At 36.5% G+C, this 16,832-nt stretch overlaps 1 protein-coding gene across 9 annotated transcripts in view; it reads right to left on the bottom strand.

The window, feature by feature from the left end:
- Positions 1-16,832, bottom strand: part of LOC127072517 (fat-like cadherin-related tumor suppressor homolog) — a 291,697-nt gene that overhangs the window by 32,914 nt on the left and 241,951 nt on the right. For all 9 annotated transcript variants that reach the window (XM_051012955.1, XM_051012956.1, XM_051012952.1 and 6 more), the window contains 2 exons: positions 5,065-5,171; positions 4,332-4,536 (listed from right to left, as the gene is read on the bottom strand). In XM_051012955.1, the coding sequence (XP_050868912.1) occupies positions 4,332-4,536; positions 5,065-5,171 (312 nt within the window). The remainder of the gene's footprint in view (positions 1-4,331; positions 4,537-5,064; positions 5,172-16,832) is intronic.

Raw genomic sequence — 16,832 nt, 5'->3', positions numbered from 1 at the left:
AGTTTACCGACCCACAACGGTCAGATTACTTTTTTTATCTTTCTCGTTTATCATACATCCTTCGTTCTTATCATAGACAGTTTTCTATTTAATCCTTTATTCATGCTAAAAATACGACTTCAAAAAAGAAAAAAAAAATTAAAAGAAAAAAAAAAGAAAAAATTTTTATAAGCTGAAAGTTTCAACATGTTCATTTATAAAAGCTTACTATGAAATCGTCTTACGATTTAACGGTATTAAAAAAAAAGTTTCTAGTTTCAGCGAGCGATGGAAAAAGGCTTAAAAAATATACGGGAATTACCATTCGACTCTGATTTGCGGCTAAATGGAAAGACCTCTATTAACGAGACGAAGATCGATTCACTGGTACGTTCTCGTCGAAAATTATAGCATCGAGATTTTGCAGAAACGCCGATTGGATCAAGCGTCGATTCTCTTTCTTCTCATTCGGTCGATCCTTCTCTCGCTTGTTCTTTCTTTCTATTGCTAACACTACTACCACCGATAGCCGTATTTTATTTTACGCGTCACAAATCTCTTTCATCCTCGTCGAGTGCTTCGTTTGGAAACTCGTTCAACGAAAATTCGAAAATCGATAGAATCTCACCTCCCCTTTCCCTTTTTTCCCTCTTGCTCGTTTTAATTTTTTCGAATAAACGATTTTCATTTTCTACCTTCTATCATAGGAATTTTCTATCAAAAAATTCAATGATAACTTATCGACAAAGGGATACAGTAGAAAAATATTTTTATGTAAAAGCAAAAAAAAGAAAGAAAACGAATCCACACAGTTTAGAGATAAATACTTACGCAAGTATTAAGTAACAGGTAAAAGTTTTGCGCTAATCAGCTTACAAACAAATAGAGATATAGTGATTTACAAAGCGCATGCTGTATCATTTTCCGAGAATAAGCACAAAACGAAATGCATAGATAGTTTTTCATAAAATTTCAACAGATCAAAGGAATTTCTCTATTATTCTTTTCGGCGACTAACGACGAAACCAACAAAGGTTATAAACAAACTTTCGTTCGAGTATATATAACATTTTCTGGTGGAAACTGTATTACATAGAAATCATGTAAGGGAAGCTCCTGAAAGTAAAAATAATGTTTTGCAAAGCAACCGACGTAAGCAACGACGACGAAGCCTTTTTAAAACGGTGCCTTGTACTAAACAAGAGTATTTCTTCTTTTCCTCGTTTTATTTTTCTCTTTTCTCTTTCTATTTCTATCTCTTTTTTTTCTATTCGTCTTCCTCTTTAACAATCTTTTAAGGTTTCCGTTCACAGGTTACAAGGAAAATAGATTTGATATTCAACCGTAAGAATCACTAATCAAATTAGAAGGAAGCCCGTGTTCTGCGACTCGCTTGGCGACCCCATAACTGTAAAAGCACGGTCACCCATTACATTTGTGAATAGTTTTGCGGTATGTAGAATTTTGGAGCGAAACTAGTACGAACCAACTTTGAAACGACGATATCAACGTCGACTGCTGCCCAATAGAATGGTACTTTCTATTTGGGTTAACGACTTCGTATTTTCCTTTACAGATAACGTTAGGCTATAACTGATTATGATTTCGAAGGTACGTGAATGTTTCCTAATGTCCCAACCTTTACTTTGGATTGTCCCTAACGGCGAAGAAATTCTAATCCGAGTTGAAATTTCTAATCAGAAATTTCTCAACGATAACATCGTTGTAGATATCAAATGTATGATACGATAGAGAAATTTTGAGTTAAGATTAATGATACTCTTAGCCAGTAACTTCGAGTTGTTATTAATTACGATCACGAAGATCAAATGTCGCGTTTCGAAAGTTGTCCGTACTTATCTTTGATAACATACAACCATAAGATTCATGAATTTAGGTTAATAGCTTTGTATTGTCGAGCGATAACGTTACAACGTCGATAATTGTAGCCTTCGAGAGATTAGACGATAGTTTCTTCGGCTTTGACATGTTAATTGAATTTAAGGAGATGGTAATTTTTTATGCTATTACGAGTGTATTCGTCGGACGAAGAAAAAAATTATAGGACAAGGCTAATACAAGTACTAATTTTAAGGAGTGAGTTGAAATAGTAACACTTATGAATTCCACTTGAAACGTTTCTTAGATCTTAGATGAGTTCTCGGGTAACATATCGTTGCTTCGAACGTTCGAAGGAGAGTCCAGCATCCCGGTCCATCGACAAAAATTTTTCACACGGTTCAACGAGTGTGCGGTCATCGCGATTCCCGATTTCCTTCCTTCCTTCCTTCCTTCCTTCCTTCCGCTTGTCGGATTCGCGCTGACTTGGAGATTTCTCATAGCTATTTCCAGTAAGTATGAAAGAATGAAACGGGAAATGAGAGAAAGAAGAGCGCGAAAGTCTCTGATAACCGTAATAACTGGATTTTTCGTTGTGAGAGGGCGAATGGAAAACCAAGAGAGAGACAAAGAAAGAGAAAGAAAGAGAGAGAGAGAGAGAGAAAGAGAGAAAAAGAGTCCGTTTAAATCCATCGACGAGAACCGACGATATCGACAAGCTCGTGAGATTTTCTCGCTGACAGTGTAAGAAGAGAAGAAGTGCACGGTAGAGCGTCATGAACGATTCTTTTGCTCTCGTCTATAGTATCGTTTGAGATGGACTCATTGTTTGTTTCGTATCGATAATGCCCTCTGGCATTTCACGGTGAGAAACGAAAGTAAAAAGTAGGGTGGCATCGTTGATAATGGTCGTAGTTGCTAACGTGAGGAGAAAAAGAAAGAGAGAAGAGGGAAAATAAAAAGGAGGGTTGGCTGTTCCGTAGAGCACATTTAAATAATTGCTTTCCGTTTTCATTCCTGATTCTTTCCTATCCTTTTTCTCTCTCTTTCTCTTTTTCTCTCTGTCTCTCTTTCTCTTTCTCTTTCTCTTTTTCTCCAATCCTTGCCTACTGAGACATACTGGCATATCTAGGTCTAAAGTTTCAAGAATATGCATTCGTCCGGATTTAGATTAATTTCTGTAAATGTCAATCTCTTCCAATAAAATATATTTCTAGTTCGATTCCTCGATTAATTTATTTAATCTGTGATCGATAAACAGAGATATTAATACGTGGAGTATAACGTATTCGCAAATTTATATATATTATTTAACGAAGTGCTATAATTCGTCTGCAATCAGTACCGTTCCGAAGCATTTTACATCGAAATAATATTTATATTCGCACCAACCGAAATAATATCTATAATTCACATTAATCCTTTTGAAACATTTCGTATGGATACGTGCTTTTCGAAAAGTCGATAGATAATGTTCGATGAATTGTTTCTATTGTAAATGAGTATTAGACTCTGTCAAGTTTCATAATACAATGTTTATTTTGCGGAAGACTAATTATATCAAAATTATCTTTGATTTATTACGAAGCATATAGCGTAATTATAATGAATTTCATTCCATAGCTATTTCCTTCGTTCGATCGGAATTTTTTAACATATTATTCTCGATATAATACCACCATTAAAAGAACAAAATTTATACCCTTTGCGTCCTTTGTGGCAATTATCTCACGAATTACGAACGCCTTCAACGATATTATAATAAACTTTTATAAATACGCTCGAAGCAAAGGTCTCACTGTGACCTCGGCTATTCGTCGGTGCAAAAGTTACACCCGCTTTCCTTCGAGAAGAAAAGGAAAAGGACGAAGGAAGGAACAACATTCTCTTCTGTCCGTTCACTTACCGAGCTTAGTAGCTAACAATAAGCCGATCATATTCCAACGTGCAATTCAATATGCTCGAGGAGAGTAAATTCGATGACGAGGACGATGTTACATATGGAAGGGAATATTCTCTCTTAGTAGAAGCACGGGTTATGATAGATAATTTACGTTACGATATAAAGGAGTATTGACTTTTACCGACGAGTTCTATTTATGTGCGAGTCGGTGGATAGAAATTTTTTTCTTTGTTTATATTTTTTATCCCGAGTTGCTTCTTATCCTTGGTATTGATATACACGTTGCTATAAATGTCGTATCGTAAAATATTGATAAAAGTGCTTCTTCCATTTTATATTTATCATAAAATATTGATAAATAATTAATTTGAAAAGAAAGGAAAGATGATAAAAATATCATATTATTAAGGATACAAAATTAACCAAAGTAGAAAGAGATAAAACGGATTAACGCGATCGATCCGTTATAATAACGTGGAAAGTTTGTCGTTAATATTTTCAGTCAGTAAGTCAAGATAATAGAGATAGTAGTGGAATCTATTTTGGTAGTCGTTAATCGTATTATCAACACAATAGCCTGGCTATGCGAACGAGCATGCGCAAAACTTACCAGTACTGGAGTTGATGAGAAAATAACCCTCTGGATTGCCGCTGCTGATGGAAAAAGTGAATTGTTGGGGCGAGGCGTCACGATCGAAGGCTCGAATCTGCAGTACACTAACACCGGCCGGCGAATTTTCCGGCACGGAAGGATAGTAAACGGGAAGCTCGGTCAGCGGTGTATTGTCGTTCTCATCCAACACTTCGACGTAAACCTGAACGCGAAAAAAGATAGAAAGAAAATAAGCGTTAGAAACAATTGTAGAACAATGAACACGCGAGGTCTTCGAATCGTTTGTTAAAAAAAAAAAAAAAAAAAGAAGAAGAATGAAAAAGAAAGAAGAAAAAGAGAAAAAGAAAAAAGCTCTCTATCCTGCCTTTTTCCTATTTTTGCTTTTACAAGCACGAATCGAAGCTTTCCTTTTACATTCGAATCGCGAACGTTCAATCCTTCGATCGTATCGTAGCTTACTATGTCATTCCTGACATTTTTTTCACACGACAGAAACAAATTCGTTTTTCGAATGAAATGCCACGTCAAATTTTATTTTATTTTCATAGTTTTAAAGATGATGATGTAAATGTACCGATTCTAACGAGTTTGAGCAAGTAATACGAAGTATTTTAATTATTTAACGAAATCACGCGAAAGAGTCAAAGTTTATTTTCATAGGAGATAAGCGCGATTATCGAGCAAATTCCGATCGTAATTATCCCCGAGGATAAGCAAATACCAAAATTACCTCCAAACTCGAACTCAAAGGCACGACTCCATGATCCTGCGCATAAACTGTCAGCCAATATCCGTTTTTCGTTTCGACGTCAAGTACCGCTTTTGTCCTTATATTTCCTGAAACAGAAAGGAAGTCGAACGTCAGTGAAAATACTTTATTAAACCCAAGGCAAAAAAAGTATCAAAAATCTTCTTTATTGTAAATAATTCCCGCATAGCAACGGAAACCTTTACAAATGTACGATTTATGAAACGTATATCGTTCGGAAGAGTTAGAGAGTTACTCTTTCCCTCTTACAAAAGGGTATGTCGTAACGTAAAAAAGAAAAGGGCTCGTAGAAAGTTCGATAACATGAGAGCTTTTCCCTTTCCCTTCCTTTTCTTTTCTTTCAACCTCTCTAACAGTGTAACTGGCAGACCGAAGGTTGCCGGTGGCATTCACGGGAAAGAGAAAGAAAGAGAGAGACGAGGAGAAAGGAAGAAAGAGAGAAAGAGAAAGAGAGAGATATTTTCACTTTGCGAGGAAGATGGCCGATGAACGAACTAAGAAGAGGAGAAAGAGGACCGATATGAAATGACGTGCATGTATGGCGAGTTGCCAAGCGAGCGTGATAGTGTAAAAATTGGACCACATTCCTGGTGTTAACACATCGTGCACGCTGTTCCGCGTGTCTTCCAATCCGTTTTTGCTTTTTCAAGATAGTCCCTCCCTGCTTCTACTCTCTTTCTCTTTTCCTAGTCTCTTCGATATCGCTTTTTGCGTTGGCCTTGTGCGACTACCGGCGTAGCACTTGGTCGAGTTTATTACTTGGTATGAATTTGAAACGTACCGCCAACTTGTCCCGTAAAAAAAAAAAGTTAACGCGGTAGGTTAGCGTAAGAAATAGAAATAGAAAGAAAGATAGAGGAAGGGAGCAAAGCGTTTCGATTAATTAAGGCCTCGTAGGAAAATGTATGAAGATCGTAAGGTAGGATCGAGCACGTTTTCGATGTCGACTATCCGAGTAGCCGTTTCCTGTTCTTTCCTGTTCCTCGGGAATTATAATAAGCATGATAATCCTTCGAACGAGGCTCCCTTATAAAATTTCTAACGCTATGCCGTGCTGCCCTTAAATGGCTTGAGCCTAAGTTGTGCGGATAGTTAAACATAGAATTTTTTCATGCGCATGTATGGAAAAGGCTCGTTGCTTTTAACGAAAAACGATTATGATTCTTATCACCGTATTATCGGTATATTATCAAAAATATTTGAGATATTTCTTGGAAATTCATACTTAAACGGAACTGGTTCGTACGAATTTTCTATTCCATTCGTTATTTATCGATAACTATATATCTATAACTTTATAGATAACTATAAAGATCCATTTTATCACGACTAGATGATCCATCCGTTTCGCCTAATTTCATCGTGAAAATGTCGTAAGATGGGCGCGGTTTCTAACGAGGCCAAACCCTAATATGGTTGTTTGATGATCGTGTCGTAAACCATCCGTAAGTGTCCCGGTATATGACTACCAATTTTGGTTGATCGCCTTATGAAAAGTAAGGGTAAACGAAAGGGTCTTTCGTTCGAACTTCTCGCCAACAGCTGTCGCTTTACCAAAATCACTTTTGACATACGATTACGTTTGTTTATGCGCTTTCTATGCTACCAATTTTGTTTAAAAAATAAAACACATTCCTTAAAATATTTAAAATTGTTTCGTAGGTATATAAAGGTAAGTTTCGTTACTAGCACAGCCGAAACGTTCTCGAAATTGTTGCCAAAGTAACGATCGTCCTTAGACGATTCCTGTTCAAGTAGTTTTCAGACTTGTAATCAAGTTGAAAAAGTGGGTAGACTAACTATCATTTTCGCAAGCTAGAACGATACCGAGAACGCGAGGAAGGGTGGCACGGACTCACGAAATACATTCGTTAGCAATTTTTTCTTGGCGTGACTCAATATCACCTCATAAAAGCTTCGTGCCATTCGGTAGCACGTTCGGTGAGAGCAAATGAAAGAGTCGTAGTATTCGTTTTTTTGTGCTTTTATTCTTTGTCCAAATAACGATTGGTTCGCGTAGCCGGAAACGAAGAGTAGGAAACGATCGATGCTTTCCTCTCGAGTGGAAAAGCGCAATCGCTAACCCTTCGTCATTTTCAAAGTTACGACTTTCATTCTCGTTTTTGGTCCCCCCCATTTTTTTCTACTCTTTATTCTTCCTCATCGAAATTCATCCCTCATTTTTCTTTTCTTTTCTTCAAAGACGTCGAAAAGTTTATCGTTCAGAATTTATGCGATAAAATAAAAAAACGAAAGAACGAGAAAAGTCTTCATTTATTTTATATTTTATCTTTCTTATTTTTTAAAATTTTTTATTTTTTTTACTAGCTATCTACGTTTTCAGTCAATTGTACTAGGATTCGAGGAAAAACAATGTTGATAGGTGATATATAAAAGTCAGCACAAATTTCTTGGGTCGTTAGTTACGGAAGCACTTTATATGTATACAGTTCAAGGAAATATCTGTGAATCCCTTTAAAAGTTTTAAGAAGCGCAGGGAACGCAAAGGAAACGGCGAAGACAACCACGAAAAGGAAAAGAACTTTAGAAGATACGGAAGGGATAAGGACTCTGAGGGCCCTTTTCGCGGAGGAAGAAGCGGCTCGAATTCCCCGGATGGATCGCCGCGATGTTACTTAATAGCTTGAAAATACTTCTCATTCTATCTTTCTCACTCTTGTACTCCTTCGAAACGATGCTTTTCTTTCAACGATGGTTCATTTGCGACGAACGGATACCGTCGACTACGAAAAGCTTCTTATGAGCGATAAGGCGATTGATCCCTTCTCTTGTAGCCACTTGCGCAACCTCCGTTGTAGTCTTTGTCGTATCGTTTAAGTTACAAAGAGGAAAATTAAATGTGAGAGGATAGTTCCTTCCCTTTCCTTCCTTTTCCTTTTCTTCTCTTCTCTTCTCTTCTCTTCTCTTCTCTTCTCTTCTCTTCTTTTCTCTTCTCTTCTCTTCTATTCTCTTCTCTTCTCTTCTTGAACCTCGAACGCGATGTTGACGATGCATCTTCGACGTAGCTTCTCTTCTAAAGCTAAGGAATCTTGTTTAAGAATTTTCTCTCGCTTGTGCCTTTCAAATTACGGAAGAGTTGCTTTCTACTTTATCAAGTTACCGCTAATAACAATTTTAATATCAAAAGTAATGCGGTTAATGAGCGTGCGGTTTAAAAGCATTCGCTAATGAATGATCAAGTTCATCAGAAGGTTTCTATTATTTTATATTTTTACAATAGGATCATGTAACAGTGTAAACTCTTGTCTCTCGTCTCGGTGAATAAATATCTAGTCATCGAATAAAATTATCAAATAACTTTTTCGATCTTTTCGATCTCGGAATAAAGTAACACGAATATGTTGGTAAACGCGATGTGGAACTCGCTTGACATAGTCACGAAACTCAATCATATTCATCTTTATCGAGATCAGGAAGCATAAGTTCCACTCAAAGCTTCGAAATCACCGACAGCATTTAAATCGCCGGATTTTATTCGTTCTCCGTTTTCTTCTCGACTCAACAAGACGCAATCGATGTTATTTGCGAAAGGAAGGAACCTTGAAGATTTGATGAATCAATAAAAGCGAGAAGAAAGATAGAGAAATTTCATGAATGAATAGAAAGCTAAGCACTTATGATGATTTGAAATTTCATATTAATGTCCGATATGAAATTCATCGCTAGTTACGATATTCGATGAAATGAAATCGAAATCGATTTCATTGATTTTCATAATTTTCCATCTGTCATATTTGATTAATTTTTTTCATCTTCCTTTAGGAAAAGTTTAGAAAGAATGATTTCTTCCTCTTTCTCTCTCCCTCTCTCTCTCTCTCTCTCTCTCTCTCTCTCTTTCTCTTTTCTTGTTCTTTCGATGAAAAAAGTTCTTGCTCTTTCATGAATCTCAATATTCCAAAGCTGATATCAATTTCGTTTTACACTTCTGCCCCTCGCGATGGAGCGAAAGCACCGTGAATTTGTTTCAAAGAGAAGTTCAATTCGAATCAACGTCGCTAACACATTCTCACTTTCCCGTCATAACGCTTCTTTGCAAAACAAAGTTCCAACGCTTCTGTTCTCTCATCGAATACGTATCGATTTGGTTGAGAACGTCGTTGAGCCTCCTTCGTTCCTTTTACCTTCGTATAGAAGGAAATTTGAAATCACGTTAAGCCAATACAAGTTCAGAGCTCTGCTGCGCTGCTCAAAAGTTGCTTCCGAATCTAGCGCTGATACGAAAGTTAGTTTCAACGATGTTTCTTCCTTTCAGCGATATCCGTACCAGGAAGAATGAGAAAGAAAGAGAAAGAGAGAGAGAGAGGAGGGAGAGAGAGAGAGAGAGAGAGAGAGAGGAACAGATAGATAGATAGAAGGAAGTAAGGAAAGAAGAGGGTAAAAGGGGAACGAAGAAGGGCTAGAAGAAGAGTTTCAAGCTTCCCACTGGACTGGAACCGATAGAACCTTGGAACGTTCCGAGGAGCGAAAATTGCTACGCCCCAAAAGTCTTTGGCAAGCTCCCGTGAGTGCAATATAATCGTCCCTTCTTTAATCTATGTATTTTTCATTTTAGTAAAAAAAAAAGAAAAAAAAAGAAGACATTTAGGGAGTGAAAAAGAAAGGAATGTATGAAAGAGAAGCAGAGTATACCGACGTTACTTGTCGTAAGTAAATTCTCTATCTCCTAATTAAAAGGTATTTTTTTCGAAAGAACGAAAACTACATCCTCTTCTCTTCTACTTTACCATACACCACTCTACGCTCGTTCAACGTTAATTAAGAATTCGCACGAGACGACTCTTCGTTAGAGCCGCTGCTTCTTCGTATTTTCGTCTTTCAATGAAACGAATATGGAGCGAGTTTATTAATTCTTGCTAGACGTATGTATCTACACGTACATATTTATATGACCGACATTTCTTGAGAAAAGATTCCTTATAATTGATTTAAACTTTAATTAACTTTTGCAGGCATGCTTATATATCAGAAATTGTTGTCGTACTGTATATGATGCATATTACATTGAGATAGAAGGTATTCATTTAAGAACTTTGTCGCTTCAGTGATCATATTATCAACTTTTCTTTGATACGATCAAAAGTGGTTATTACATGTCACGTGACTCTTTTTGTTCGATACATTTACCAGGTCACTCTGATACGAAGTTTTGTATTTTGTGATGACTACGGTCCGAGACCTTCTATCGCGTATCTATCCAACCGAAAAGGTATTCTATATCGTTCTGTAAAACCTTTTGAAGTAAGTGAAAATACATTGTTGGCGAACGTATTGCGAAAATGAAAAGGCAATGTCCGACATCGGTCGTATGACTCGCTATCCTGTGGGAAAAAGCACAGGAATCTTCAAGGGAATAGAGTAAGGCGTATCATTCGAAATGGTTCAACCAACATACCTATTGTTTCCTTATAAACTGAAAATGTTTCAATGTCGTTGGTAGTTAAATATATAAATTTATTTCCCAACTCGTTTTGTATACGTAAAAGAAAATATCGAGGTTTTCTAATAAACTCGTAACCAATTTTACTTTGCTTATATTAAGTAATTAACTCAATGAGTGGATAAAAGCAATAAGAAAGATAAACGTCGATTATCTTTTTGCATTCGTTTTTTCTTCTTCAATTCTAACGAGATTTTCAATTGGCCATTTACACAGCCTTATTATCCGTAGATACGTATGTAAAATTCATCCAAAGATTTTGATGTCTTACACTGTAGGGATCTTTTGAATTTTACACTAGAGCGGAATGTTCTAAAGTAAAGGACTAAGCTCGTTGCTCACACGGAGCCGCGTTAATAAAGTGTCATTATGTGTCCTAGAGTGGTACTACTGTACGTAAGTGGAATGTAATACCTAGGTAAGAAGAAACATGGTAGAATATCGAGGATATTATTATCGCAATAGGATTGCTAGCATCCGCCACTTGCGAATTCCATAATATTATCTGAAACTGGATATTAAAACGGAACTTAATATCGTATCTAGATTCTCGATTATTGGTATCTTAAATGTATCTGCATGTTTTTGAAATTTCGGAATTAACAAATTCAGAATTATGTCTTTTGATTATTTGCTATGCTCATGATTTTTATGCGCGATTAGTTTACCATTACTTATGGACGATCGATAGTAAAGTTTGACGTTGATAAAAAATATTTTAATATATGAGTAAAGAAATTTTTGTTCAAACATTTGTTCAGATTATTTTATTCACGTTCTGACTGTTCGTTACTTAAATATATACATATGTATATACGTTTATATATGTAAATAGAGATAACTCTATTTATCGAACTTTTTCATCGCTTCTTTACAAACGGACCAACCACATACTGAAAAAGAGACTGCCGTTCAAATTGATTTAAGTTATCATGCAGCGAATGTTGCTGGCTTTCATTCAAATACCGCATGAACTTTCGTACGAGAAGATTACAAAATTTTGCCGCTTTAATTTTTTATTTGACAAAAATATCTACTTTTCCTATCTTAACTTCTATTACACATATCAATATATATTTTAATTCGTTACTTTATTATATCAAATTATATGAATGAAATTTGTTTATAAAATAATTTTTTCTTTAAACTGAATTACTTTGGTTTAAATTTGTGTTGGAGGTTTCGTTAATTCGATCCTCCTCGACGGAGCAATACTTTAGCGGTGATAACCGTATACTTATCTCCTTACGCTTATCCTTGTATCCAAAAGTGGCACGTTCAGAGTCCATCTCGTTCCACTTTTATTACGTATGAGACAGAAAAAGATCCACTTTGGTATCAACAATGTCCGCCAATGCGGAAGGAATCGTTTCGCTTCCATTTTATATTTTATTATGCGGCAGCATTTGCGACACGAGAGCATATTTATATCGTATGTAAGGAGATGAAACATGAAAGGTAGTTAAGCTGACAGATGAAGAGGATCGTGTCTGGCTAAGAAGCTACTGTTCCGACCACTCCTATTTCTTGGGTGGCCTAAAGTGACTCGTCTCCCCTCCCCCTCTCTCCCCTCCCTCTCTCCACCCTTCTCGTATCCATCCCTTCCTTCCCACCCCTCATCTTTCAACGATATATCATAAAACTCTGCTTCTATCGAATATCGAACGAATAACATAATATATTTGCGATACTAATTATTTATTTATTTATTTTTTTCATAAAACATTTTCGCTTTGAGCGACTCAATAAGATGTGCCATATATAATCATTCATCGATATTTAATATTTATCAGAACGACTTCAAATATAGAGAAATTCATTTATCTGAACGTACAAGTTCTAGAGACGAATTTTCTATGTTTGCGTTTTAAAAAGCTCATGAATTAATAGCGTCAGAATGTTTTCGAGTTCGAAATGAGGAAGCTCTATGTGCTCCTTTTCATTCCAACAGTTTGACCAAATGTATTCAAACTGGAGAGAGTTTCTCATTCAACAGCATCGTAATCACAGTGTGTAAAGAGTAGTGAAATGTGTGGTAAAGGAACATTACCATTCCGCCTATCTATCTATCTATCGTTGAAGAGTTATGGAAAGGTTCTACGATAGTAAAGGGCCGAAAGACACATCAAATTGTACAACTATTAATTAGTTTCAGTTTGGCTTTGGAATTTAGATGCCGTGTTCGTTTATATTCGAGGCATAACACGCTTCTCTCTCTCTCGCTCTCTCTTTCTCCTTCTCTCTCTCTCTCTCTCTCTCTCTCTCTATAGCACAAACTCTTGTCCCGTTCACAAAAGCCGTATTCTGAAATTCTCGTGAATTTTAATAAAAACATGAAAGTTTATCAATTTGTTTTGTTATCTTGAAAATCTCAACCATTATTTTACCTTGTTTTACTAGGTCGCGTATATCAGATTGTATAATATAAAATAACTGGAATTAAATCGTTGAATATATAAGTTTAAATTGATTAACTTCAATTAAATTTAAATTGGCTTTAATATTCAATAATGTACGATGAAAATTTTTATATCATGGCCAATAATATAGACATTTTTTATTTAAAGCCGATATGTCTTATCGATTCGCGATGATATCGAAATTATAAACGATTTTCCGAATGGAGATTCGCATATGGACGTTCTCGTACTACTTCTTATCGCGCAAATCCGCTCGATGTGTCACCGGCCGTTCGCTTCTCTGATTCGTGAAAATAAATCCTTTACGATATCCTCGGGAAATCCGTTAAAGAAGACAGAAAATCCGATCTTCTCCATTTTCTCGATCCTTGGATCTCGCGCGAATCTTATCGTGCTTTTTCTTATTCACTTTTTCTCTTTACTAAGAGACGAGAGATTCAAATTGAAAGGAGGCAGACGAAACTGTTCTGAAATTATCCCGCACGTTTCAAAATATCTTAAATCGATATAGCTCCGAAAGTTATTCTTAGAAAATGATACTTCAAAAATAAAACGTTTTGTCGAAAATATTGACAGATATTAGCCCTAGGATGGAAAGAAAACTTGGAAAAGTATCGTTTGTGCCAGTACTCACAGCCAAGAATCCTTGCCAGTAGTCACAGCCAATAATCACAAAGAGTAGTTATCGCCAACGAGCATAAAGTTGATGTTTTCTATCTCATAACGATCCTTCACGTAAGTACTTGAGGATTGTTATTATTTACGTACCAGTAATAAATATCGAGCAGAAAACGAAATAGAAATCCTTGAAGAATGGTTCCTTCATCTCTTCGAACTATGTAAATTAATTCATCGCCTAAATAATTTTATCGTTTACGTTTGACAAATGAAAATATTCTTCGGTTGTGACTAAAGAAACCAAGAATTGATTTATTACATGTTACATTCGTTCGAGCATGTATATCCTTTGAGAAGCGCCGGATTTAATTTTGACCTCGACAACCTCCCCTGTGAGACTTTTGAGCTGGCTCATGCTCGTCATTCTGTATCCAAGGCAAGGGCTTCAGATATTTTATTGCTCCGTTTTGTAAAGCCGATATATTGAACGAACGATGCATCATCTCTCCGTGTCACTGCTACATATCCGTATTAACGATTCGTTGTACTTGCTTTTACGTGACCAAAATAAATCGTCGCGATTCTAGATAATACGTGTCCGAAAGAACTTTTATTATTTATCTCTTCCTGCTTCGTATTTCTTACTTACAAAATTGGCAGGATATCCCGTCAAACGGTATAGATACGAAACTCGTTTTGCATTTGATCGGACTCACGAATTTTGAACAATTTATTATAGACCGATGATTTTGGTTATTGTTAACTAAAGAAAAATAAAGAGATCTTTGGATTGTATATAAGATCGAATGACTTTATTTTATAAAAATATATTTCCATTTTGAATAAATCAAAGCTAGGAGTCATCTTATCGTCCGACACTCCGACGAATAGGTATCTGAAAATTGGCTAACTCGTTGCCAAATTATAAAGCTGAATTGTGATTATCGTATGCGGAAGCTCTACTTACGTAAGAGGCTCAACAAAGGGGACAGAAACAGTGAGAGAGAAAGAGAGAGAGAGAAGAGGAGTGAAGCGTGAGAGGGAAAGAGAAGTAGTTCGGCCTCTTCTTCACGCCTTTCATACTTACGTAACTTCGTCTATGAATCGATAATGGCGTTGGTTTAACTCGGTCTGCTTAAAACGGACCTTAATCGGACCTTAATCGCCTTTCGAAAGTCGTTCGAAGATTATAGAAAATTGTATGGCGTCGAGAGATTTCACTTTGCGTCGAAAAATGTCTCATTCTAATCTTGATATCTTTGGGAAAAGTACACATTTACATGGTCAAAGAAATCTCTATCACATTTTAATTGTAACTATCAAGAACATATAGGGGACTGGTCTTCTTTTAGGGATATAATCAAGCTAATGAAAATCGATAAAGAAGAGCCTGAGATAGTTTTCAAGTGTATATATAGAAGTAACGGCGCGAAGTTATCGCAAGCTGGCTATAAAGAAAAGTAAAGAAGAGGGAAAAGAAAAGATAAAGAAGAAGAAGCAGGAGAAGGAGGAGGAGAAGGAGGAGGAGTAGAAGGCGGATATGTTGTAGTAACGGTAGATATGGTAGTAGAGATCTCTCGGTTATATCGGCCAGCTCTATTACAGCCGATGTCGTTTCTGTACTTTCAACTAATTGAAGTATCGAGAGAAAGGTATCGAAAGGAGCTCGCGGTACTGATCAACGAAGAAACCGTGATGGAACTTCTACGATGATCCGTAGACTTGACGTAGGTACATTTATAAGCCCTCTCAGAGCTCCGTTATAGTGCTCTTGTTTCATTTATCTCGGATTACTTTTGCAACCTCGTTCGGACTGGCTAGCAGCGCGTCCAAGACGCCGTAGAGCGACGGAAGTAACGAGATAAAAGCGGAACAAATCCTTCGGGAGACTCTACGAAAAATAAGATCTCTCTCTCTTTCAAACTTGTAAGAGATTTAGGTTTACGTCTCTACTCGAGATCTTAGTTTCGAAGATAGTAAACGTACTATACTCCTTTAGTGTATCGTTATATAGTTATACGTATTTCATCGCGTAAATGAAAATATCCTTTTGAATGATTAAAGGTTTTCTAAAGATAGAATATTACGAAAATTTTCAAAGTATCTATATAGAATATATATCTAAGGAATACGCGTTCGTAATCTTTAGAAAATATATAGGTTTAATCTATCTATTTTAAACGGAAATTTTTATAGAAGCAAAGAAGTAAAAGTCCAATCTTATGTAACACCAGGAACTTTTTAATAGAACGAAAGGTTCGAAGAGAGTTCTATGGAAGAAGTAATGATCGTGGAAGTCGTTGGTACAGGTGCATCGTTTCCCAGAACGAGGCACGACCACAGTATGTCCTAAAACGAACAAGGCCGTAATTTAGGGTGGGCTTAAGAAGAAATACGTTTCGCGATCCTCGAGTCCTTCGTAAGTCTTTTCGAGCGAAGCAATACGATGGATGCTGAGAGTAACGAAACGAGGGGAAATACGTTCTAACGATCCTTGATGCCGTTTTTATGGAGGAAACATCTGTCCATTCTTTTTTCTTCAGGATGAATTCATAAAGCTCTCGCGGAGATAAACGAACAAGAAGTGAAATAACTTTTCCACTGTGAAAAATATTTCGTTGTCGACAGTGGTATTAAATTTAATCCTATCACCCGTATTACCTGTCGAAGGAAATGTCTTCAAAATAATACAATGAAAAAAATAATATTTGAAAATTTAACGAAACGAAATTCTGAAATGATATTAGGGTAGGATAATGGAAGGTTTAAATACGTCTGCTATAATACAAACGAAATTTGTATTAGAGAGAAGAAAGAAATGATAAAAATGAGCACATTTTTCGTGATTAACAAAGGTCCTATTGGAAAATTCAATGTAACATTTAAAAGCTTCATTAAAGGAGACTGAAAATATTCATGAAGGTAAAAAGTCACCTACTATCCTTAATTAACCTATTATATAGGGTTAACGTCGTGACAATCGCATGTTCGGTGAAACGAAGAGAGAGAGAGAGAGAGAGAGAGAGAGAATAATACGAGGCAGTTTTAAAAGCATGCCTTTGAATCGACGCGTGGGTAGGGTCACGATACCACGGACTAGCTGCTATTGGAGACACGTAAATCATCCACAGTGGTAGCTGCGGTCGAAGCAGAACTTCGTGCTATGGCTAGACGCCAGTTTTCACGAATGCATTCTGTGTATATACAGGTACACCCGGTACGTGTTTGCACGC

This window comes from Vespula vulgaris, chromosome 2 (assembly GCF_905475345.1).
Source record: "Vespula vulgaris chromosome 2, iyVesVulg1.1, whole genome shotgun sequence".
NCBI classification, from domain to species: Eukaryota; Metazoa; Arthropoda; class Insecta; order Hymenoptera; family Vespidae; genus Vespula; species Vespula vulgaris.
This window is presented reverse-complemented; position numbering and strand designations above follow the sequence as displayed.